The following is a 23,864-nucleotide window of genomic DNA, read 5'->3' as shown; positions in this document are numbered from 1 at the left end:
CAATGAATGCGAGGCCATGCCAGCCAGAATCCACAACCTGGGGCCGATTAAAAACTGCTTTGAGGTGGGAGGGCAGGCAGTTTATCCCAGCCGTAGCTGCTTCCCAGAAGGGTGGAATGCCCCCTTCCAACATTTCCAGTGAGTTACCTCTGCAAAGCCCTGAAAATGAGAGGATTCTAAGAAAAAGGAGGAAACCGTGACAGAGGGGAGCTTTCACCTGCTCCAAGCAGAGGAGGCCCCTCTCACATTTCTTTAGGTCCTTAAATAGGGCAACACCCCGATATGTCTCCCAAAGCTGCTCCCTGTGACCCCATCTCATCTGCTCATTACCAGGGGAACATAGGGCTGTACCCGCCCCTCCCGATTACCTTGGTCCTCAGCTAGGACCCCTGAAAACCAGGGAGGACCCTACAAGGGGAGGCAGGTAGAGGATGGGAAGAGCAGTGCCCCCCCCTCAACGATTGGAGTCTCAATGGTGTAAATGGGGTCCTGCCAGGCCGAGAGGGAACACTGAGGACCGGAAGGGGAGGTCGGGGAGGCCGAGATGGAGAAGAGGAGCATTTTACACGAAAGCAAGTGGCCTCTGATCTTGGGGCAGCAAGGTCTGCTCAGCCCTGGGGGGGAGGCAGGGCTCAGAGGGGGAAGACCGGGTTCAGGTGCAGGAAGAGAGACAGGGCAGAGGTGCGGGGGGAAAAGACACCGAGGCCAGGAGGGGCAGGTTAGCAGAAGGGGGAGAGCTGTCAGGGAGGGGCCAGGAGGGGGACAGAAGGGAGCAGCCCGGGAGGCAGTCACTTCGGGCAAGCAGTGAGGGAGGGCGGCGGGACGGAGGAAAGGATGGAAGCCTGGGGACGGAGCCAAGGGATGGGAATCAGGTGGTAGGCCAGGGGGACAGGGGAACGCGCAGCAAGGTGGCCCCCTCCCAGGCCAGCAGCCGGCCCCCACCCCACAGGTGGGCTCAGGCCTGGAGACAGGCTCACAGGGGTGGGGGGCACATGGCTCTGCAGGCTTGGTGACCTGGGGGTCCGCAGCAGCTGGGGGCAGGGGGACAGGGGTGAGCTGCGCCCAGAAGAAGCCCCGAGGGGCCCCGGTCCGGCTCACGGCGCCCCCAGGCGGAGGTGGAAGGGGACAGAGGGGACCCCGAGTCACGGTGCGGCACCCGGGGGGAGCCCTTCGCCCCGTCGGCAGGAGACCTGGGTTTGGATCCGGATTCATGGACTTGTTAAGTCGTCTGCTCCCTCGAGCCTCATTCTCCCCGCGCAGAGGGCGGCGCAGGGCGGGTGGGCGGCGAAACGCGGGCCCGCCGGCAGCAGGTGCCTAGGGCTCCCCGGCCACCCGCCCCGTGGGGTGGGCCGGCGCTCTGTCCCCGCACCCCTCCGCCGCTAAGGCCGCCCCGCCCCGCGCCCCCCGCACATCGCGCGCCTCACGGGGCGGCGGGAGGACCTGGCGCGCTCGGCCGCCAGGGGTCGCTGCCCGGCGTCTGGTCCGGGCTCCGGGGAGGATGACGTCACCGCGCCGGCCCCGCCCCCGGGAGGATGACGTCACCGGGTGGGCCCCGGGCGCGGGGGAGGGCTACGGACTCCGCTGTTGCTGGGTCGGGAAAGGGGTTTTTGTTCTGCTAATCTTGTCTAAGTCTCGTAGAAAGGGCTTCCCCAGGTGACAGGTGCGCTTGGAGCCTCCGGATTTGGAGCCTGCTTGTCTAGGGCGGCTAGGAGGCCTGCACCAGCCTCAATTCAGAAATGGGGGGGACCCTTCATCAGAAGTAGTTCTAGGGGCAGCCTGAGCTCTCCTTTCCCAGCTGAGTGATCCTGGACCTGTCAGTTAACCTCTCTGCGGCGAACTCGGTCTGCAAAATGGAGACAATATTGGGGTCCCCCTCAGGGAGTTAAAGGATCAGATGGGGACCCGAGGACCCGGCAGACCTGGGAGAATGGAAGCCCTGCCTGGACTGAGCTTCAGCCTGTAACAGCCTTTGGGGTCGGGGAGGGAGTGTGGCCTGTCTCCCCTCTCCTGGACCCATCCCCTGTTTAGGGCACTGGGGGACCTGCCAGTGGGTGCAGGAGAGGGCAGAGTGTGATCTTTGCTCTCGGCACTAGCCTGCCTCTGTTTCCGGCCAGACCTAGCACAGCTGTCCAGCTTCCAGGCAGGGGCACCCCACCTCCCCCCAAGCAATGGTGTTGTTCTCCCTGCCCTTGAGGCAAAACCTGGAGGCAGAAAACCTACAAGTGCTCCAGACCCCAGGTGGCAGTTCTGCAGTGCCAAGGGGGCCAGCACCTTTAAGCCCATCAAATCAGAAAGATGCCTTTGATGTATGCGGGGTGGAGGGCATGGGCACTGGCAGGTCCGGAGGGCAGCCTGCAGCTGGGCAGGGAGCGAAATCCATGAGTAGAGGAGGGGTGGGGGTGACCCGGCATGCTGGTGTGGGTGCTGCTCCCCAGATGGTCTGCCTGCTCACAGATGGCTGCCTTCCTGGGCCTGTGACTGCTGTGAGGAGCTGGCCCCGGGCCCACCACTGGGAAGAGTCATGCGATGGGCATCTCTGAACATGCCTAATATAGCCATCGCGGGGCCCTGCGCGCCACACTGCCCGTCACCCCGAGAGTGGCTCCGCCGGATGACTCCAGGCAGCAAGACCGGGCAGGAGCAGACCCTGGTTGGGGTCAGCCCTGGGCCCTCTACTCGGGTTGAGGCTTCCCCCGACCCGTCCTTTCTGCGGGTAGGAGCTTGTTCTGTGGTCAGCTGGGCATGGCAGGGAACCTGAGTGCCAGCGTCCTCCAGGCAGCCCAGGGTGAGCGTCAGACAGAGTGGGGCACAGTCGTTCACGGCTAGAGGCTTGTATATATTATCAAAATCTTATGGAAAAACAGATACACAGCTATTTATACAACAGCAGGTGGATGTGAGGCAAACTTCCGCTTTGGCATCAAACCGTCAGGTCCAGCTGCTGTCTGTCCCTCTCCCCCATCCGGAGCCCCCTCCCTGCCAGGCACTGTCCATCCAGGCCCGCCACCCCTGCCGAGTCCTCTGATTGGCCCAGGAGGGGGTTGGGGGGACCCTCAGCCCCCCTCCCTCTCCCTTGGGCCCTCATGCCCTGTCAATCATCATCGCCCCACACAGAGTGCCCTGGCCCGGCAGCTGTGCCTCAAGGGCTCCTCAGAGGCCTGGATCCTGGCCCTGGAGGGCAGTGGGATTGAGGGCCAGGCTGAGGGACATCTCTCCTGGATCCCAGGCCTTCTGCAGCTGGCCAGCTCCACGGGCCCCGGGCACGCCGCCTTCTCAGTGACGTGCTAAAGGACTCTCCTTGTCCAGAAACCACAGCTCCATGTACAAAAAGAAGTTTTCGGAGAGCCTCAGAGACAAGAAAAGGAAAGTGAGAGGAGATAAGGCGTCCTTCCTTGAGCGTGGCCCAGGCCTCGAGCTCTCCCACGGCAGAATGAGGACAGTCACAGCAGGTCAGCCGGCGTGGGGTGGGCGGGGTCTGTGCAGCCTGGGAGGCCGGGCCTGGGCAGTCCCGGGTGGGCGGACGGGGCCTGGCAGCCTGGTCCTACTGAAGCAGCTTGGGAACCTCCACCTGTGAGGGCCAAGCAGAGACCGTTAGAGAAGGGGGTCAGCAAGGGGCCCTGGAATGCTCCTGCCCTCCCTTCTGGACACCAGACACCTCAACACACGCCTGTGGAATGAATAAATGAGCTGTCGACACAGGGAGCATTTTTCCTTTTCTGTAAGAACTGAATGTCACCAAATGACCACTGGAATCAGAACGGAGGTTGTCCTTTATCTCCTGGGGTCTAGTCCCAGGTGACGTCAGGGGGGTAAGCCAGGTGGGCAGATGACCATAGGAGGGGAGCTTTGAGCAGTAAGGGTCTCCAGAGATGGCTCCTGTGCCCGTGACACTGCGTAGTCGCGAGGTGACTCTCCTGAGGGCTGAGTCTCCCAAAGACCTTTGGGATGGACTGACCTGTAGGACTTGGCTGGTCCTGAGGGAATTAGGAAGACAAAGACCACTTTTGTTTTGGGAATGGAGGAGACAAGACCTAAGGAAGGCCTGAGGCAGGACTCGCTGGTCGGAGCTGTTCCTCCGTCTCTTTCCTCCTTTGTTTAGCTGCAGGGCGGAGGGAGAGGCTAAAGGAAGCTCCCTAAAGGGAGGGTAGAGTCCCTCTAAGGAAGATGGAGTGAGGGCTGCCTGGAGGCGGGAGGATGCACGGGATGACGGAAGTGCCCTTGACCCGGGAGTAGGTCTCTCACCTGCAGCCTGACACAGCGTCCCCTGCACGTCTTCCCTCCCTGCTCGGTCTCCCCGCCTCCGCCCAGCCCCCCGCCCAGCCCCCCGCCCAGCCCCCGCCCTCCTGGCCCGCGGCCCACAGCTACTTACCTTCTTGAGCTGCTTGAGGTTGCTGGAGCGGATGGCAGCCAGGAGCTGGTCACGGGAGTTCTTCTCCTGGGCGGGGAGGACTCTGTCACCCATCTTCCTCTGGGTAGCTGGCGAGAGTGAGTTCTTCAGGTTCTCCATGATGAGGGGTGGGGCCAAGGGAGGTGGAGGTGGAGGCGGGGCGGCTGGAGCGCCCCCTTTCTTGGGCGAGTTTTTGGGAGAGGCCTTTGGAGATGGCTGGGGTGAGGGTGTCGGGGAGCCCTTGGCCACGGCCCCCACCTTGGGCACCTCCAGCAGACCCTTCTTCTCTCCGCTGGCCTCCTGCGCCTGCCGCTGCTCCTGCAGCCGCTTCTGCCGCTGCTTGTCCATGTTGCGGCTGAGCAGGTTGGTGACGGTCATGCGGGGCCCGGCCAGCTCGAAGTGGTAGCCCAGCTTGAGCAGCGTGGTGTTCTCCTTGAGCAGCTTGGCGATCTCCATCTCCGTCTTGCCGCCGCAGATGTGTCTCTGGTTGTGGAAGCGGAGCTCGGTCAGCGTGTTGTTCTGGAGCAGGGCCCGGAAGATGGCCAGGATGCCTTTGCCTGTGATGTGGTTAGAGTCCAGGTTCAGGCTGGTGATCGTCTTGTTGGCCTTGAGCATGATGGCAATGGCGAAGGCCACGTGGTCGTCGGCGCGGGTGTTGGCCAAGGCGAACACCTTGACCACGGTGTTGAACTCCAGGGCCTCGGTGAACCGCACCAAGATCTCGTTGGTGATACAGTCTGAGTTGTTGACGTTTACCTCGGTCATCTCGGGGTCGTTGTTCTTCACTTTCTCCAGAGGTTCGTCGAATATGCTGGGAGCCGCCTCCTCCTCCGTCTTGGCCGGCCCCTCGGGGGCCTGTTTCTCGGCTGTTGGGGTCCTGCTCTCCTCTTTGGGTTCCTTTCCCTTTAGGGACTCATCTTTTTTGACCTTCTCATCCTCCTTTTTCGGATCTGTGTTCCCAGCTCCTCTTTTCGCCGTCTGCTCCTGCTTCCTGGTGTCTGTGCTCCTCCTGTCTCCTTCCGCCTTCTCGCCCTCCTCGCTCTTGCTTGCCTCCTTGGCCTCCCCTCTCTTCTCCTTGTCTCTGCTCAGACCTGGGCTCCTGTCACTCACCTTCTTGTCCTCTCCCTTCCTTGTGGCCGCCGTCCCCTCCTCTCTGCCCGCAGCCTTCCCCGCCTCTTTCTTATCCACCGCAGCCCTGACCCGGCCCTTGTCAATGCCCCTGATGACCTTCTCCTCCTTGGGCTTGTCACCACCCTTGCCATCCGCTTCCTCTTTGTCTCGGGAGAAACTTTTCTTTAAGACACCCTTCTTTGGCTCCTTGCCCTGGTCTGAGTCCCGCTTGGGGCCTGGGGTTTTTTCGCTGGCATCTCTGCCCCTTTCCTCTCCGTTCTTGGCATCTGTCTTGGTCTCAGCTTGCTTGCTTTCCTAAGAATTCAGAAAAGAAAAATAAACATGAAGAGCTGGCTTCAGAGGGAGAGGAATGAGTATGGGGACTGGCATTGGGGGCACTTATGCAACTTCCCTGGAGCCTCCAAAGGACAGTCTCCATGGGGGACACCCCAACAGGGACTGGGGTTCAAGCTGCAGAGAGCGGGCTGATACCAGACTCAGAGCATCAGGGTCACGAGGACCACAACGAACACCTGAGGAGGTCGTGGCATCTCCGTCCCCAGAGGGTCCTCAGACCCAGAACTGCCCTTTCTGTCATGGGTGAGTGAGAAAGGATGCTGTCAAGTGGTACCCTGCTGAGCCATGTTGCAGCTGAGGCCAAAGGAAAAAGCACTAATACTGGTCCTCTCTTTATTTAACATTTTGAAGTTTGGTTCATCATTTAATTTTTTAAACATCAGTTACCTCAATCCCCGAGCTTTTGGGTGCCCCCTTGCATCCTGGTCTGGGTGAGCACCTCACCCACCTCGCCCAGCCCCGGCCTTGCTGCCAAGGGCAGGTCAGTGGTCCTCAGATGCTGGGACTTGACAGATGATACCTTTTCAAAGGAAAAAAAAATGGAGGGACCAACAGTGGGCTACTAACATCTTATTTTACCCAGGAGGGATATTTATCAATTCTGTCTGCCATCATCATCTCATTGAAGGAAGGCCCTAACAATAAAGGAGACAGAATAAAGGACGTACCTTACATCAAATACGTATGGCTTTTTGAGAAACCCACAGAATTGTCTTTACTCTTTAGTAAAACTTTGCTGGGGACCAGCCCCTCTGTGAGGACCCTGGAATCCGCTGGGGCGGCCGGCCACAGGAGGACTCTGCCGGATGCGGGATCTAGGATTCTGGCTCCGCGCTGACCATACAGGCCGTGGGAGCGAGTCAGCAGAGCGGTGCTGGAGTGTTCCATGTAGCACGGCACCCCCGCACTGCCGCGGGGCCCTATTTCTTCCTCCATGATGTCGCGTAAAGTCTGAGCCGTATTTTGAGAGTGCCTGCCTCCCACCCCCATCGGAGGAGCCGGGGAGCCAAGAGGGTCGGCTAAGATGAGATGTTAGATTTAACCCAACTGTGATAGACACCCCAGAGCAAGGGGCACCTAAGGGAGGCTGGGATGTCCTTCCCCAAAGGGTTTTTAAGAGGAAGAGACTGTGGCCTGATTATTGTTAGGAGGGTTTTCTGTCTACCAGCTGTGCCTGGACGGGGTGTGGGAAGAGGAGGAGGAAGGTGAAGCCACCGTCCATGGACTCTCTGCCCTCCTGGCCCTTCTCCTCCCCGCCCCCCTTCCCAGAGGGCGCGCAGAACCGCTTGGTCCTATGGAAACAGCTTGTACCTGTTCCACAAACACATGCCGTTGGGGACCAGCCCCGGGGCTTATTTAGCAGCAAAAGTCCTTGGCTCCTCTGCTGGAATCACGAGAGCCGGCCAAGGGGCACGGGGCCTGGTGAGACAGGGCCTCGGAATGCGGCCCTTTGCTCCTCTGCCCCACAGGCCCCCGGGGTCCGGCCGCTCTGGGGACTGGCCGGGGCTGTGGTGATAGAGCAAGGGGCAGGGAGCCCCTCTCCCGCCACTGGCTCCCAGGGACCTGGGTGTGACGCTCCGATCACCTGTCGGGGCTGGCCACCTCGCTGTTCCTTGACTGGAAACGGGGAGGGAGAGGGTAGATGAGGAAACCCCACGGGCAGCCCCCAGCACACCCCTAAGGCTCTGCCAGTTCAGCAGGGGAGCCCCCCTCGCCCCCCAGTTCAGGGCACTGTCATCGCAGACCCCACCTGCGCCAGCAGCTTGGTGGTGAAAGCTGGGGCCACAGCCTGGCCAGCGAGTCCGGCCCAAGCTGCAGAGGTCGGGCCCCCAAGGCAAAGACGCCTGCCCTCCCCTCTCCCTCCCTTCCCAAAGTGTGCTCGCCTGAGCGTTTCTCCGAGCCCCCTGGGCACTGCCCGGCTGCCCTCTGCAGAGCGAGTTCCCACACACTCAGGCCTCACGTAAGACAGGGAAACGCGGGACCCAGAGAGACCAGAACTTAACCAGCTTCACCAAGCGAGTTTGGGAAAAACTGGGTTTCAGACCACATTGTCTCAGAGCAGCCATGAGTCAGTGTGACCTCTGACCTTCTCCACTGGGGCCAAGGCACCGCCTCCGCCTGCATCCCTGCTGACGCCCCGAGGCCCACAGACCCTCGCACATCAGCCTCCTCCTCTCCCCAGTCAGACCCGGCCCACTTCCAGGCCCGGGCCCCCCATCAGGACTCCTTGTTCAGCATGTTAGCCTCTCTCTGCCTTGACGCCCCAGACCCTGACCTCTGCCCTTAGTCTTTATCCAGGGCAACTCCCCATCCCCTCTTAGGGTCCTTCCTCTACCCGGGGTCCTCCAGGGCTTGGAACTGCCATGGTCTGTTCTCGAGGAGGTGTGCCAACCCTTTAAAAAGAACCTGATGAAGAACAGGCCGGGGGGTTGGGGGGTGGGGAGAGCCGGCTAACCCTGGGTTTCCTCCAGATACCCAGGAATGAGTGGGCTGGGGCTTGCTGGAGCTCCGCTCAGGCAGCCCTGGGAGCTCAGACGTTGCCTTAAAAGGAGAAGGAACCCGGAGTGCTCCCGGGGCTGGGGCTGCTGTGGAGCCCGGCTCCTCGGCACACAGCACAGCTGCCTCCTTTCTGCTTATCTGAAGGGAGGCCAGGCCAAGCTCCTTGCTTCTGGAACTGGTGGCGCATCCTGGTGACCTCCGGGGGTCATTCGGGCCTGTGTTCCTGTCTCCAGGCCTCACTCGCTATGCGTCTCTCATAGCAAGAGGCCTTTAGGTCAGTTATAATGAAGAACTTCCAGAGAGCAAAGGTCCCCAGGCCTCTAGATGAGAGACCTAAGCAGCAGTTACATTTTTTCCCTTTGGGAAAAGCTTTAGGGTTCGGAGAAGCCCACAGGGGTGGTTTGGGACTCTTCCGTGGAGGCAGAGGGATGGACAGGATGACCCCTGAGAGCCTCTATCAACCTGGGACACGTCGCAGGCACGTAGCTCAGGCTCAGAGGCAAGCAGCGGCTCCTTCCTCCGTCCCCTCCTGGCCCCACTGCCGCACGACATGGCTCTGTGTCTGTCACTTGGGCGAGGACCCAAGTTCCACGCCTTTCATAGGTTCAGACGGGCTTGGGTGGCATCTTCCCGTCCCCTCGGGCCTCCTGACGCTGTTTCCTCTAGGAGTCCTGTCTGACTGAACGGAGAGGAGAGCATCTCGCTCTCTCCACTGCCAAAGGTGGGAGAAACAGAATGGACCGTCCATCCGAAAGAACTTGCTGAGGGCGAGGCCGTGGCCCAGCCCACTGGCCCTAACCCTAACCACCCCCAGGCCATCTCTTTCCTCCCCATGACCCCTCACTGAGGAGGCACGGCCTCCCTCTCTGCAGAGGAACCCTGTCCCAGGCGTCTGCGGGCAGCAGTCTGCAACCCCCACAGAGGAGGCACCAGGACGATGGCGTGGGGAAGCTCATCCAGCAAGAGGTGGGAGTGCAGGATACCTAGTTCACTTCCCAGCCACCTGCCTGGGGCCGGGGGGCAGAGCTGGGTTGGGGCGGGTGATAGGCAGGGGGTGTGCCCTCAGGTGTGACTCCCCTGCCAGGGACGCAGGTGCACCAGTTCCTCCCCCAGAGCAGAGCGAGGAATGCTGGTTCAGAGGGTCCACGGCCAGTCTGTGCTCTGTCCCGGGGCTGCCTGGGGAGGCGTCCAGAATGCACCCGCTCAAGCTCCAGGCTGGGCCAGGACTCAGGAGACTCCTCCAGGCCCTAGCTGAAGTTCCTGAGGTCAGGTTGTATCACCCAGGAGAGCCCATGTGGCATCGCCCAGTGCTGGCCCCAAGGCTCAACCCCTCACCTCTCCCTCTGGTCCCGCACTGGTGCTCCCTACCAGCCCCCACCACGTCTCGAGCCCCAGATAGCACCCCCGCTTCTCCCAGGAAGCCGGCCCAGCCTGGCCCCACCCCCACCAGCCACCTGGTGACCTCCTGATACCAGACACTGCAGCTGCCTGGGCCATCTGTCCACAGGGAGGAGCTGGCCACAGGCTTCAGGGCCTGACCAGGTTCCCTGGGAAAGCAGCTCCCTCACAGGGCTGGTGTCAGGGCAGGACAGGGAGCAGGCCCAGGGCTCACAGGACCAAGGGAGTTTACTTCCTCTAGCCTCCTGCTGCATGGTGTGCCAACTCTTTTATTGTTTTCCACCGAGAAGAAAGAGTCTAGGGGCCAGGCTGGTGGTGTAGTGGTTAAGTTCATGCACTCCACTTTGGCAGCCCGGGGTTTGCGAGTTTGGATCCCTGGCACGGACCTACACACCACTCATCAAGCCATGCTGTGGAGGTGTCCCATATACAAAACAGAAGAAGATTGGCACGGATGTTAGCTCACGGCCAATCTTCCCCACCAAAAAAAAAAGAAAGAAAGAAAGTCTCTAGACTCTCCTGCCAAGAAGTCTGAGGAGGGTGAACTGCCTTTTGGGGAAAGGAGTATTCCTGGGGCTGTGGTCCTGGGGAAGGATGGCAGTGCCCGATTCCCTTGGTCTCCGGGGGGCAGGAGTCCTCGGTCGGGCCGAGGCCAGCTCATCAGACAGAGCTTCAGGTCTTGTAACAGCTCCCGGTCTAAGATCCTGTGGGTCCACAGTGTGAGAGCTTCTGCACCATCCACACGACAGGCGACGTTGGAAGCTTGTGCCCCCTCATCCCAAAAATGCGGGCCCAAAGAAAGCTTCCCATGTGTCCAGGGCTTCAGAGGGCGTCCAGGACGGTCCAGGGGCCGGCGTGCCTGGTAAGCTCTGCGCTGAAGCCTAGGCCCACGCCCTCCTGGAGCCGAGGCAAACCACCCTGCAGGCACCCTAGACAACCCGCTGCCCTTCACCCCGGCCTGCCCAGCCGGTGCAGTGCTCTCCAGGAGCCGCCCACTGGGCGCGGGTGAGGCACCCACCCCCCGGGCGGGGGCAGGCTCCAGCTCCGGGCAGCACGTCCACAGGTGATCGGGCCTCATCTGGGAAGGGCGCTGGCTTTCCAGGGATGGGCAGGGCAAACCCACGTGCTGTTTTGGCTGCTTCACACGGGGTTACGACTCGCGCAGCCTGGTGGCGGCTCGATGGGCAATGACAGTTCCTAGCCCTTTGTACAGAAGAAGGAACCGAAGCAGGAGCAGGGTCACGGTCGTGACCTTCGCCTGGGTCTCAGGTCTTCCTTTCCCCGTGCGTCCTATAAGCTGTCATCGTGGTTTTAACGACCATCCGCGTTACCATAGCGTCTTAGAATTAAACCACGGAAGGTCACCAGCTTTGGACACTGCGCTCAGGAGCCGTGGCGGCTTCGGTGCCGGGCGTTCACATTTCCCCATTTTGCATCAGGTCATTCTCAAGTCACGTCAGATGAGTGGAGGACTGGAGCTCAAGCTCAGGTTTCTAGGCTTCTAAGGCACCTGGTCTTGACCACCAGGCTCCACTCCCGCCTGTCACAGCGAAACCCCCAGGAACAAGTCTGCGCTCCTGCTGGGAGCTCCCGTCAAAGCCCGCAACACAGACCTGACCTTTGCCACCTGGGCGTCTGACCATTCCATCAAACAGATGCTTACGGAGCGACAGCTGGGTGCTGGCTCTGGGCTCAGCTCTGGGGCTGCAGAGATGGAGGGGCAGGAGGCTCTGCAGAGCTGGGAGAGGCCCCAGCTCCCGGGTTTCCTGGCCACGTGGGAGGAGGGGCCATCCCGCAAGGAAGGGCTATGGCTTTCGAGGGCAGGGTTAGGGGAAGACAGCCTGGCGAGAATGGAAACGGGGATCCGGGGGTCCGCGGCCCATTGTGCTTCTCATTTCCCTCCCAGCAGGGTGAGGGTCCCCAGGCCAGGGCCTCCACCGTCGGCCTCGCAAGTTGCTCGTTTCCCTGCCGTTTTTCCAGGATTTGGCAACGAGGCTCTTAAACTAAAAGGGTCTGTGTGGTTAACTCTGGGGCCAGAACAAAATAAATGCCGGTGCCGAAACCGTGCCCCGCCCCACAGTCAGGATTGGAGGAAGAAACCCGAAGACGATGAGATGGAGTTTGAGGAACAGACGATGAGATGGAGTTTGAGGAACAGAGCGGGGCCAGGGGAGGAGGCCGGCTGGACACGAGGGAGATCCGTCGGGTTTCTGAGAGGAGAAGGCCCTTGCGGGTGGTAATGCCTGTGGAGCACGGGGCCGGGAAGCCCCCCTGGGAAGGGTCTGAGGGGGTCTACCCAGGCAGAGCCCCTGGAGCTGATTCCAAAGGAAGAGGGGGAGTTGGAGAAATGGGTAAAGAGCGGGGTGAGCTGAGGAAGGCCCTCCCCTTCGCAGCCTTGCCCACCCTGCGCCTCGTCCCCAGCCCCGTCCTACAGCTCTGTGCCTCCTCAGCCGGTTAACCCCACCCATCATCCAGGGTCACGAATGCATCGAGCATGGTCTGCTTCCTCCCCGACAGCTCCCTCCCTTGTCTTGGCTCGTATCACTCTGTCCCTTTGTCCATCTCCCCCAGAGACCACGGCACAAGGATGCTTATTGTCCACTGGATCCCCAGCAAAGAGCACAGAGCCTGGCACACAGTGGGTCCTTGATAGACAGCTGTTGAATGAATGAACGAGTAAGGGAATGAGTGAGGGAATGAGTGAGAGAATGAGTGAGTGAGCCAATGAGTGAATGAATGCGTGACCTGCCACTGACCACGTCAGGGGCAGATTCCAAGGCTGGAATGCAGTGGGCTCAGTGCCCAAACTGGCCGGAGGTTTGAGAACCCCGGACCTCACCTTCTCTGCCCGGTCCAGATGTGTTACCGGCCCCCCAGCCACGCCCCTGACCCTTTACCCAATAACACAGAGGCTGGTGGGGCTCCAGGCACAGGCCCGGCTGGAGAGGCTCACCTGGCACATGTGCCAAGGCAGGGCTCAGGCCAGGGCTAGGGCTGCTGGAGAAAGGACGTGTGTGACTCCATCCCCCTCTGGAAAGATGGCCCAGGGCTCTGCCATCGGCAGGAGAGCATTTCTAAGCTACCCACACTCTCTCCAGAAGAGGCCAGACGAGGCCGACCCAACCCCAGGTTAGACCGTAGGGCACACCCCTGTGTGTGTGACACTTCCTGGAGTCCACACTGAGAAGTCCTCCTGGGTCTGTGCCGCCTGCTCCGCCCGCCCACAGCCTTGAGGATGTCCAGAGCTGGGGGGAGGGAGGTGGGAGCTGAGAGGCAGCTAGCAAGCCAGGCCAGCTCCCAGAGCCTGCCCCCCAGTGACTTTCCTTAAAGGAATGCGGTAAACAAGAAGCGCAGCCCCACGGGGCCAGAGGTGGGGGGGAGCCCTGACGGCCATCTTATTCTTCATCTTCACCACTTTATCCCAAAGGACTGGGCAGCCGGGGAGAGGTCGAGAAGGCTTGTTTGCTTCAGGCTCGGAAGCTCACCCCAGAACTGTCATCCATCAGCTCGTTTCTTTAGTGGCTTCTCTCTGGGCTGCTACTCAAACCACGATCTTTGAGGACAAGGTTAAGCCCTAATGACTAGATCTCACCCAGATCCCCACTGATGGTCTTGCTGCTGAGGAAGCTGTGTGAGCAACAGCGAGACTTCAGTCCTGCTGAATGCGGACATGCAAGAGAATTTTTTCCTCTTTAAGGCTGAATAATATTCCATTGCATGTATAGACATTTCGTTTATCCATTCATCCGTGGACACACACCGGGGTTCCACTTTTTTGCTTTGTGAATAACGCTGCTGTGAGCATGGATGTGCAAATGTCTGTTGGAGTCCCCACTTCCTATCCTTTGGGGTGTACACCCAGAAGGGGCATTGTTGGAACAAATCCACATTCTGACTTCTCTGTGCCACCCGCCTTGAGTGCCTCACCTCCAGCCTACCCAGTGTGTCAATCACATTCCTGCAAATATCCTCAAACGTGGGCACACCCCCCCACCCAAGCCCCAGCCCTGAGTCTTGGAGGCCAGGCTGCCAGTCCACACCCCCCACCGCCGCCTCTCCCGCAGTCTCGTCTGAGTGATGGTGATGCTGAGCACCAACTCCAGAGCTAGAAGCCAGAGCTCCAGTCTCTGAACCACAGTCCTTCAGAGGGTTGGCACTGCGTGGGAAGCATTTACAACAGTGCCCAAAGCACAGGGAGCGCCCAGGAAAAGTCAGCGGTCCCTGTCGACCCACGTGCCCTAATGCCCAGCTCTCTGCCAACCTCCAAAGCACCTGTTGGACTCTCTCTCCCTTCTCAGCCCTCTCCCCCCACCCCACCCCCATTCTCAGCAGACACCTCCTCCGCTTACTCCCAGGAATAAACAGAAACTCACCCGTGCGGACTCTCTAACTCCTTGCCATCTAGCCTGCAACCCCCCCTCCAGCTCGTCTCCGTCCTCCTGGCCTCGGGAGGAAGTGCATCCCTCCTCCTACTCCGTGGGCTGGCTCCCAGCCTCCTCCCTCCACGGAGCTCCCTCTCTCTCCCCCAGCCCTGACCGCTCCCTGCTCCCTGGCTCCTCCACCACCTTGCAGACAGCTCGCCCCCCATGTCCATCAAATCCCCGCCTGCCAGGTGCTGCCCTCCGTCTCTATCCTTTCACTCCTGAACTTCCCCAAAGAGCTCCTTCTTAATCCCTCTTCATCCCCGGATCCCACACGCTCTCGCCTCAGGCCCCCAGTGTCCCATGGGCCTTAGTCTCTCCCCGCTCACAGGGGCCCTCTCACTGCTAGATCGATTTACATCGTTTATTCTTTATCTCGCTCGGCTGCTTGGGAAGCATTTGGCCCTGTCGCCCAGGGCTCCCTCCTGACCGTCCTGCCTGGTGTCCATCGCGCCTCCTGGCTTCCTCCAGCCCTCCCACAGCTCCTGTCCAGTCTCATGCAAGGCCGGCATCCTCATGTGCCTCTTGGATATGGGGGTTTCAAGGTCTTATTTGAGCCTGTTTTCACCTTTAGACCTCCGCCGGGTGACCTCATCCACTCTGATGGCACCACTGTGTCCTATGTTCTGAAGTCAATGGAAGCCGTATTTCTGGGCCAGACGCCACTACGGAGGTTCAGACCCTCATGTCCAACTGTCTAAAATCTCGGCTGGCATGTCCCAATGTCCCCCAAAACTGAGCTCCTCTCTCCCCACTGCCGGCCTGCCCTGGCTCCATGCCCTCTCCTGGCCACTGGCTCCTCCAAACATCCGAGGGCTCAGCTCAGAAACCCTGACGGAAGAGGATGGGAGGGGCAGGTGGGGGAGCCGCGCAGACCCCTCTGCACTCGCTCATCCCTCTCCCCGTCCCGAGGGATCTGAGGGGCAGGCTGTGAAATCGACCTGTTTATAAAAGACCACTCTGTCCCCTTCTGTTCCCTATACGCGGACGGTGCTGCATCCTAACACCTCTTGAACAAGTCCTTTCTCCCATCCTCACGGATGTCACTTTAGTCCAGGCCACTGCCCCCTGCCCCCGGGGTTACCACAACACCCTTCTCATGGGCTGACCTGCTTCCAGGACAGTCTGCACACGGCAGCCATGGGGACCTTGCTGAAGTGCAGACCCCTCAACTCACTTCCTTACCTGCAACCTTCCGGTGGCTCCCCAGGGCCCCGGGGACAAAGTCCAGACTCACGGGCCCTTCCTGATGTGTCGCTGACCTCCGTCGCTCAGTGCCCTCTCTTGGCATCTGTCCTTGCCAGCTCCACTCAGCCCTGCTTGACTACTCTTGGTTCCTGGGGGCAGCCAGACCTCTGGGCTTCTGCAGTAATATTCTCGCTACGTGGAAAGCCCTTCCTCCCTTTTCCTGGTAAATTCCTACCCGAATTCCTAATCTAGAGAGGTTTCAGCTTAGCTCTTTAATTCATCTGGATTTTAGTCTGGAGTATGATAGGAGGTAGCAATCCATCTCTTTTTCCCAAACAGATATCCAATGTCTGAACTGCTTTTATGATCAGAAAAAACAAGAATTGTTTTATAAAAAAAAAAATCATCCTTAAATAATTCAGTTTCGTAGCAAAAAAAGAAAAAACAGAAGTAACCCAAGACCCCTCAGGCCAGTGGCGGGGAGAGTGACGGAAGGGACGATGGGGACAGGGGGATGCCCGGTGATTCCAGTCACCCAGCCCAGCTGCGCTGTGCCAGGACTGGCCGCAGCGCCCGACCCTCGCTGGTTCTGCTCCAGCGACTGCGGAGTCGGCCCCGGCCCCACCTCCACCTCCCGTGTGAACCCACCTCCACGGTTCATTTCACCTCCCAGGATGGTCTCCGGGGGTTTGAGAACCTGGGAGATGAGGCCGTTCTCCAAGGCCGTCCAGCCTGGGGTCAGGCTCTGCATGGGGAGTGGAGGGTGTCCGTGTGAGGGTCTGCCTGCCCTCCTAGGTGAAAGGGGGGGCAGGTGTATCCTGCAACAGACAGGGGTGTGTCTGTGCACACCGGGCCCTGAGTGTGCCACCAAACTCTGTCAAGGGTATGGTGAGTCTTGACGGCTCAGAGTCTTTAAAGACAAGGATTTCCTGCGAAAGGATTTTAAATATTAAATCGGGGAAGCAGACCTGGCGATGAGGGGCTCTGTGGGTCTTGCTCCCCTCCCGGGAACCCAAGAAGAGCCACGGAGAGGCACCAGCAAGGAAGATGGGGGTTGGGGTGAGGGGATGGCGTTCCGGCCTGTGGGGGTCCGGCGGGCCGATGGGCTTCTGTTTGCAGTTATGAGGACCCATCTCCAGGGGCTCAAGGGCCTTGGGGCGGATCTTCTCCAGGGTGAAGGGTCACCCCATGCTCTCTGCAGGCCCAAGAGTTCAGCCAACCAGTCTGGTGACTCATAATGGGAAGCCTGTAGCAAAGCCCATTTTTGGAGAAACGGGGAAACCTCTTTGGAGAAACAAACAAGTCACTGCAGTGCTGTGCGCTTTGAAACGCTGGCTGCTGCTTTCCGCTCCTTCACTTCATCGCAGCACAGACGAAAACCCAAGCGAGTCTGCAAAACTCTGTGCAGAGCTGCTGAAGTGGAAGTCGTTTGTCCCCGAGGACCGCCCTGTCTTACTCAGGTCCCAGGGGGTGGCAGGAGGAACATGCAGTCCTCTTGCAGGCCTGGGGCTGCCAGCAGGTGCCTGGCTGTCACGGAGCCCCCTCCTGCCGGTTCTAAACAGACAGACTCCAACGCCCAATCAGGGCTGGAGTCGCGGGCCCCCTGCTCTGAAGGGCGCCGGGCTCCGTCCAAGGCTCTGCTGTCGCCATCTTGAAAGTCTTCATCATTCTCCAACAAGGGGCCCCACATTTCAGTTTGGCACTGAGTCCTGAAAATTCTGTCGCCAGTCCTGGGCCTGACAGGAAAGCAGGAGCAGAGGATGGTGAGAGCGAGCAGATCTCTGCCTTCCTGCGTTCGCCATCTCGGGAATGGCATCCATGCCGCCTCACCCGACCTCAGTCAGTCTGACTCTTCCTGCTCCGTCTCCACGCCCCGTCACCCCACCTTCCCGGGGTATCTCAGAGCGGCCCCTCACCATCCCGCTGCCCACGCTGTGCTTGGCGCCTCCAACATCTCTTGCCTCCTAGCAGGGTCTCCCCACCCTCCGTCTTTCTTCTCCTCAAGCCACCGGCACGCTGTGGCCAGAGGGATCTTTCTACAATGTAAATCTGGCTGGTGGCTCCCATGCCTCCGGGATGAAGTCCAGCTTCCCAGCTGGGCCCGCAGGGCCCTCCACGACCCGCCTCGGCCTCCCATCTCCTCCACGCCCGTGCTTGTCACAGCAGGGGCCGGACGTGCCCTCTCTGGAGCCTGGCCGCCTTCATGGACGCTGTTCCTGCCTCCCAGAATGTCCTCTCCCCTCTGCCAGGCTAACTCTTCTTCTCTCTCTCCTCCCCTTCCTCCTCCTCCTTCTCTTCAGGTCTGTATTAGGGGGAACTTCCACTGTCCACGGAACTCGAGAGAACCGCAGAACGAGCCTCGAGGACCCGTCGCCCAGCTTCCCCAGCGCTCAACACCTGGCCAGTCTTGCTTCACCCGGATGCCCACCTATGCTTCTCCCATCCTCAGATTATTTTGACGCAAATCCCAGGTACATCATCTCATGCATAAATACGGCAGCGTGTATCTCTAAAAGACAGACATTTTTTTAAGAGATAGCTACAATACCATTCTTTTACCTAAAAAATTAATAGACGCAGTGCCTCCTAATGGCCCATCGACACTCAGCCCCGGGCCCCTCACCGGCCCTCAGCCGGGCCCCGTGGGGGGAGCCCTCCTCTGGGCCCCTGCAGCGGGCTCGCTGCTGTCTCTGTCCTTGTCCTGGTTTACGTGCCTGGCCCTGGACTAGATGGTGAGTGACCTCAGGGCAAGGACCAGGCCTTTATTTCCATCCCCAGCACCTGGCCTTGCAGAGTGCTTTGTACATAATAAATATTTGCTGGGATGAAAAGAAAAGCTTTCAGTCCCACCTACAATGTCCCTACCAAGTAGGTTGTGCTTGAATCCTTCCAGTGACAGGGAGCTCCCTGCTTCCTGAGAAGGACTCGCCTCTTTTTGGAAGCTGACTCAGAAAGCCCGTCTGGTCTGGTTCCGTCCCTGGGGTCACACAGACTTGCTTGTACACGCGTGCTCGGTGCGGACTGTCCTCTCCCTGGGGCTGCCCTTCTCCAGCTACGAGAATGTTAGACTGAGCCCACCATTCCAGTCTGACCAGAACTTTCTGGATCCTGCCTCTGCTATTTAAAAGTTCACTGGCCCTCAGCCTCAGATAATTTGCAAATCTGGTAGGTGTGCCTTCCAGGTCCTCATGCCCCCTGGACAGGGCAGAGCCGAGGACAGAGACCCCCAGGGAGCACCAGTCAGCATCCGGCTGCACCACCTTCCAGACTCCCCGTCTCCATCCTGGCCACTCAGCTACCACAAGGGGCCTCCTCCCAAGTGCCCTGAGCGTCTGGAGTGGGCAGGATAGCGAAGAAGAGAGGGAACCGTTGGCTTCAGCGCCACCTCCACCCACTGCTGACTCTTCCTGGGGACTTTTACCCCAGTAAATGATCCACCTTGAGCCACCACTTCCCAGGTTTCAGACACCGGCAAGTTGTTCTGGAAAATTCTTCCTTTCATTCTGCAGAGCATTCCCAACTTCCAAGTGCAGCTCCCTTCCAGCGGCTGAGGCCCGGGGAGGCCCAAGTTCTTCATGTGCCGAGGCCACGGAGACAGGAATTCCCCTTGCTGGGTGGGAGAAGAGGTGCCCTGGGGAGTCTGTCAGAGCTGGGGAGTAGCCCGAGCCTTAAGCTGAGTCTTTTTTCTTTTTCTTTCTTTTTTTCTTTTGGTGAGGAAGATTGGCCCTGGGCTAACATCTGTTGCCAATCTTCCTCTTTTTTGCTTGAGGAAGACTGTCCCTGAGCTAACATCTGTGCCAATCTTCCTCTATTTTTTATGTGGGATGCCGCCACAGCATGGCTGGATGAGCCTTGTGTAGATCCGTGCCTGGGATCCGAACCTGCGAACCCCAGGCCGCTGAAGCACATGAACTCAACCACTACGCCACAGAGGCAGCCCCTAAGCTGAGCCTTTAAGCTCCAGGACAGCTGGGAGATGGGTCTGCTCATTCCACTGGGGCGAAAGAAAGGGAAATCCCCATGCAGAGGGAAGAGAGGCAGCAACAAGGATGTCAGTCAGTTAAATCAGGGATGCCAGGTGGGGTCTACACAGATCCAGTGAATACACAAGGGAGCTGAGAGCCTGGAGCGGGTGGGAGCAAAGCCTCAGAGGTGGCAAAACGGGGTTTATTGGAGTGCAGGCATCCGGGGACGGTTGCGAAGGTCTTTGTAACCAGAGGTGGGCAGAGGAAGTGATGGTGAGAGGCGAGACCAGAACTGTGCCCTGAGCCAGATCACGACAGACTTCACACGTCACGCTAAGGGACATGGGCTCCACCCAACGCGCCACGGTGAAGCATGCAGGTTTTTAACCAGAGAGTGACAATCAGACTAGTACGTTAGAAAGACAGCTCTGGCAGCTGTTTGGAGGATGGGGTTGGGGCTGGGAGAAGCTGGAGGGAAGGAGACGACCAGCTGGGAAGCTTTCACAGAATCCAGGCAAGAAGCGATGGGTGCCTGGACCACAGCCGGGCAGTGAGCACGAAGAAGAGGAGACAAATTCCACGGGCACTTCTGGGGCACAATTAGTAAGATCCAGAGAAGTGGGGAGTGAGAGAGAGAGTGGAAGATGACCCCGCGTTTCCAGTTGGGTTGATGGCGATGCCGTATAGATGGTGATGCTGGTAACCATGACGAGGCATGCGGGGGGAAGGGAGGATAGGAACTGAGACGGTGAGTTGTTTGGGCCACCACAAAGTTTAAACGCCTAACGAGTTGGCGTGAATAAGGATCTGAGGCTCAGGAAAGAGATCTGGGCTTGAGATGTGGCGTTGGGAGACGCGGGGGTCTAAGGAACAATGAAGACCACGGGAGCAAACAGAGTGACTCTGGAAAAGGGAGTCCTCAGGAAGAGGAAGGGCTGCGAGGACCAGGAGCAGGGAAATTGCCACATCACTTCATAAAATAAAACCCACACCCTTTGAGGTCAGCAAAACCACAACGAGCTACACTTCACGCCAACTAGGATGGTTATAACATAAAAGACAGACAATCATAAGTGTTGGCGAGGACATGGAGTAACTGGAACCCTCATACACTGCTGGTGGGAAGGTAAAATGGCACAGATGCTTTGAAAAACAGCCTAGCAGCTCCTCCAGAAGTTAAACATGCAGTTGCCACATGACCCAGCAATTCCACTCCGAGGTACATGCCCAAAAGAACTGAAAACGCGTCCACCAAAAACTTACACATGAACATTCACAGCAGCGTTATTCATGATAGCCGAAAAGCAGAAACAACCCAAATAGCCACCAGCTGCTGAACAGATAAACGAAATGTGGTGTGTCCATGCAAAGGAATATTACTCAGCCCTAAAAAGAATGAAGTACATGCTACAACATGGATGAACCTTGAAAATGTGATGAGGGAAAGAAGCCAGACCTAAAAGACCACGTGACTGTGTGATTCCACGTATACGTCATGTCTGGAATAGGCAAATGCATAGAAACAGAAAGTGAATTCGGGGCTGCCAGGGGCTAAGGCTGGGGGCCCTGGGGAGTAACAGCTAATGGGGGTGGGGTTTCTTTTTGGGGTGATGAGTTAATCTGGAATCAGGTAGTGGTGTTGCTTGTATAACTGTGAATATACTACGAAACCACTGAATTGCACACTTTAAAACAGTGAATCTGGGGGCTGGCCCCGTGGCACAGTGGTTAAGTTCACATGCTCCGCCTCAGCGGCCCAGGGTTCACAGGTTTGGATCCCAGGTACGGACCTACACCACTCATCAGCCATGCTGTGGTGGCACCCCACATACAAAGTAAAGGAAGACTGGCACAGATGTTAGCTCAGGGCTAATCTTCCTCAGCAAAAAACTAAATAAATAAAAAAGTGAATTTTATGATATGTGAATTATATCTCAATTAGAAAGAATTTAAGATAATTAAGAGATCCTAGACTTAATTACACAATGATAGAAGGGTTATAACAAACAAAATCTTACTTCACATACTGTACTGATCTTCTCTTGCTTTAATTTCTAAAGAATAAAGATTAAATAAAGAACTGAAAATATAAAAAGATCAACAAAAAAACCCCAAAAACCTATATGCCAGAAACCATGGTTGGAAACACCATGTTGTAGACCAGCTCTATCCCGTGGAAATACAATGCGAGCCATATATGTAACTTTATGTTTTTTTTTTATGGAAGATTAGCCCTGAGCTAACTACTGCCAATCCTCCACTTTTTGCTGAGGAAGGCTGGCCCTGAGCTAACATCCGTGCCCATCTTCCTCTACTTTATACGTGGGACGCCTGCCACAGCATGGCTTGCTAAGAGGTGCCATGTCTGCACCAGGGATCCGAACTGGCAAACCCCAGGCTGCTGAGAAGTGGAACGTGTGCACTCAACCGCTGCGCCACCGGGCTGGCCCCTATATATGTAACTTTAAATGTTCTAGTAGCCACATTAGAAAAAGTAAAAAGAAACTAAATTAATTATAAGAATTCATGTTTTGAACCTATACAAAATATTATTTCAGCATGTAATCTATACAAAATTATTAATAAGATATTTACCTTCTTTCCTGCCTGCTAAGTCTTTGCAATCTGATGTGAATTTCGCACTTAACGGCATTTTTCAGTTCGGACTGGCCACATTTCAAGTGCTCGAGAGCCCGTGTAGCCAGTGGTTACTATCCTGGACAGCACAGATCTAGAAGGATTGTCACTTCCCGTGGGGGCCATTTTCATTTCCCTCTCTTTATCTGCATGTGTGATGAGCAATTAAAAACCCCTGAATCATACAGGGCTTGGGCGATTGGCTCCAGTGTCATTAGCAAGCGGCAGGCTGGAGAGAACACAGCTGCTGCCACACCAGGCTCGGGGAGAAGAGCCTCAAGGGAGAGGAGGCGATTCAAAGAGGAGGTGAGTGAGATGAGTGAGTCTCTGGGGTCTACAGTTAGGGAGGAGGGTGGTGAAGGGAGCCGGAGCAGGAGGATCCTGCTGGTGGGAGAAGGAATCACCCAGAGTGCCAGGGGTGCTTCCTGACAGCCATTCCCCAGGCTCTCTCGGAGGGCAGGGAGGAGCCAGGCCAGGGCCCTCCTCAGAGGGCAGAGGGCCTCCAAGGCACCATGCCGGCGGGGACAGCCACCAGGACGGAGCGGCACCTCTCCTGGAAGTGGGCACGTGGGGGACGTTGCATAAATGCTGAATGAAAAAATGCATCTGCCGCTCAAGTGGAGGGCCAAACAGAAGGCCGGAGAGACAGATCTTTTTCTGTTAAGTTATGAGGTTTGTTGCAACTTGAAGTCGGAAGAGAGAGTTCAAGACCTTCCTCGGTCACCAGCAGGTGAAGTCTCTAAGTCTCGGTTTCTTCCTCTGTCAAGCAGGTTAAAGGCTGTCTGTCCTCGCTCCATCACAAGGCTGATGGAGGAGCAAAGGAGACCACGTACAGGGAAGCCCACAAGGCTCAACCCAGACACGAGGCCTTAGGCCCTATTTTTATGGTGCTGTGACGAGCTGGGGCATATGGAGTGATGTCCCAAGACAGTAACTCAGTGTTGCCTATAGGCTACTAGGCGTAAGATACTCTTCCTGTATTTTTCTTGACTTCGCCTCGTAACCGGCATCATGTGGATCTGGCTATGGTACTTTCAAGTGTCTTTGGGGCAGGGCCTTCTGAAAGCAGGAGGATGGACTAATTGACCTTCCCTTCTTGACATCCTCCCGACACCTGGAATTTTCCAAGGCTGGAGGCTGGATTCTCCTTGTAAGTAGTAATAACTCTTTCCTCCCAACAGGGACCAGGCACATCTTTGCGTCCACGGTGCACACAAACAGACACAGTCCCCAGGGTCACAGTGAGACGGGGGTGAGGTTGGCCCTGCTGGGCAGATATTCCAACATCGGGAACTTGATCCTCTGAAAAATAACACGTGTGGCCTCGGTTTCCCCGGGCTGCGGAGTACGGGTCCTGGGGTGACCGTCAGTCCCTTCGTGTCCAGGGCCCAGAGAGTCTTTTCTCTCCTCTCGGCGTTCAGTTTCACCCGTCAGGCTGTGAGTCTCAGCTGGGGACAGCGTGCTAACTGGCCTATTTATCATCTTGTTTGGCTGGCTCCGTCTCTCCGGGGATGGGCGCCAAAGGCCAAGGGAAGGAGCCCGTGCCCTGCGGATCTGTTTGGGGCCTTGGAAAGTATATTTATTGGAAACGATTTAAATGTCCAAATATAGGCAAATGGCTCACCCCAGCCATATGATGGACTATGACAACACCCACCGAAAATGATGTTTAGGGAGCATTTTTAGTGACATGGGAAGATGACTATAATATAGTAGGAGAAAAAGGCAGGAAATAAAATCTATGTACCTTTGCGTGTGTGCATAAAATGACCTCAACCACAAAAGGAAAAGCGCATATTGAAGCACATACTCAATCTGACGATAGCTAATATCTTTAGCTAACAGGACAAAGAATTATTGGTTATCTTCTCTCTTTTCTCCTATGTTTTGTATATTGCCTAG

At 57.7% G+C, this 23,864-nt stretch overlaps 1 protein-coding gene across 1 annotated transcript in view; it reads right to left on the bottom strand.

Moving 5' to 3' along the window:
• Positions 1 to 2,815: 2,815 nt before the first annotated feature.
• The window catches only part of LMOD1 (leiomodin 1), a 33,531-nt gene continuing 12,482 nt past the window's right edge, over positions 2,816 to 23,864 (bottom strand). The window contains exons 2-3 of the mRNA XM_014843166.3: positions 4,370 to 5,812; positions 2,816 to 3,568 (exon numbers count right to left, since the gene is read on the bottom strand). Coding sequence (XP_014698652.1) covers positions 3,542 to 3,568; positions 4,370 to 5,812 — 1,470 coding nt within the window. The 3' untranslated portion in view covers positions 2,816 to 3,541. The remainder of the gene's footprint in view (positions 3,569 to 4,369; positions 5,813 to 23,864) is intronic.

The sequence above is a fragment of the Equus asinus genome, chromosome 30 (genome assembly GCF_041296235.1).
Source record: "Equus asinus isolate D_3611 breed Donkey chromosome 30, EquAss-T2T_v2, whole genome shotgun sequence".
In the NCBI taxonomy this organism is placed as follows: Eukaryota; Metazoa; Chordata; class Mammalia; order Perissodactyla; family Equidae; genus Equus; species Equus asinus.
This window is presented reverse-complemented; position numbering and strand designations above follow the sequence as displayed.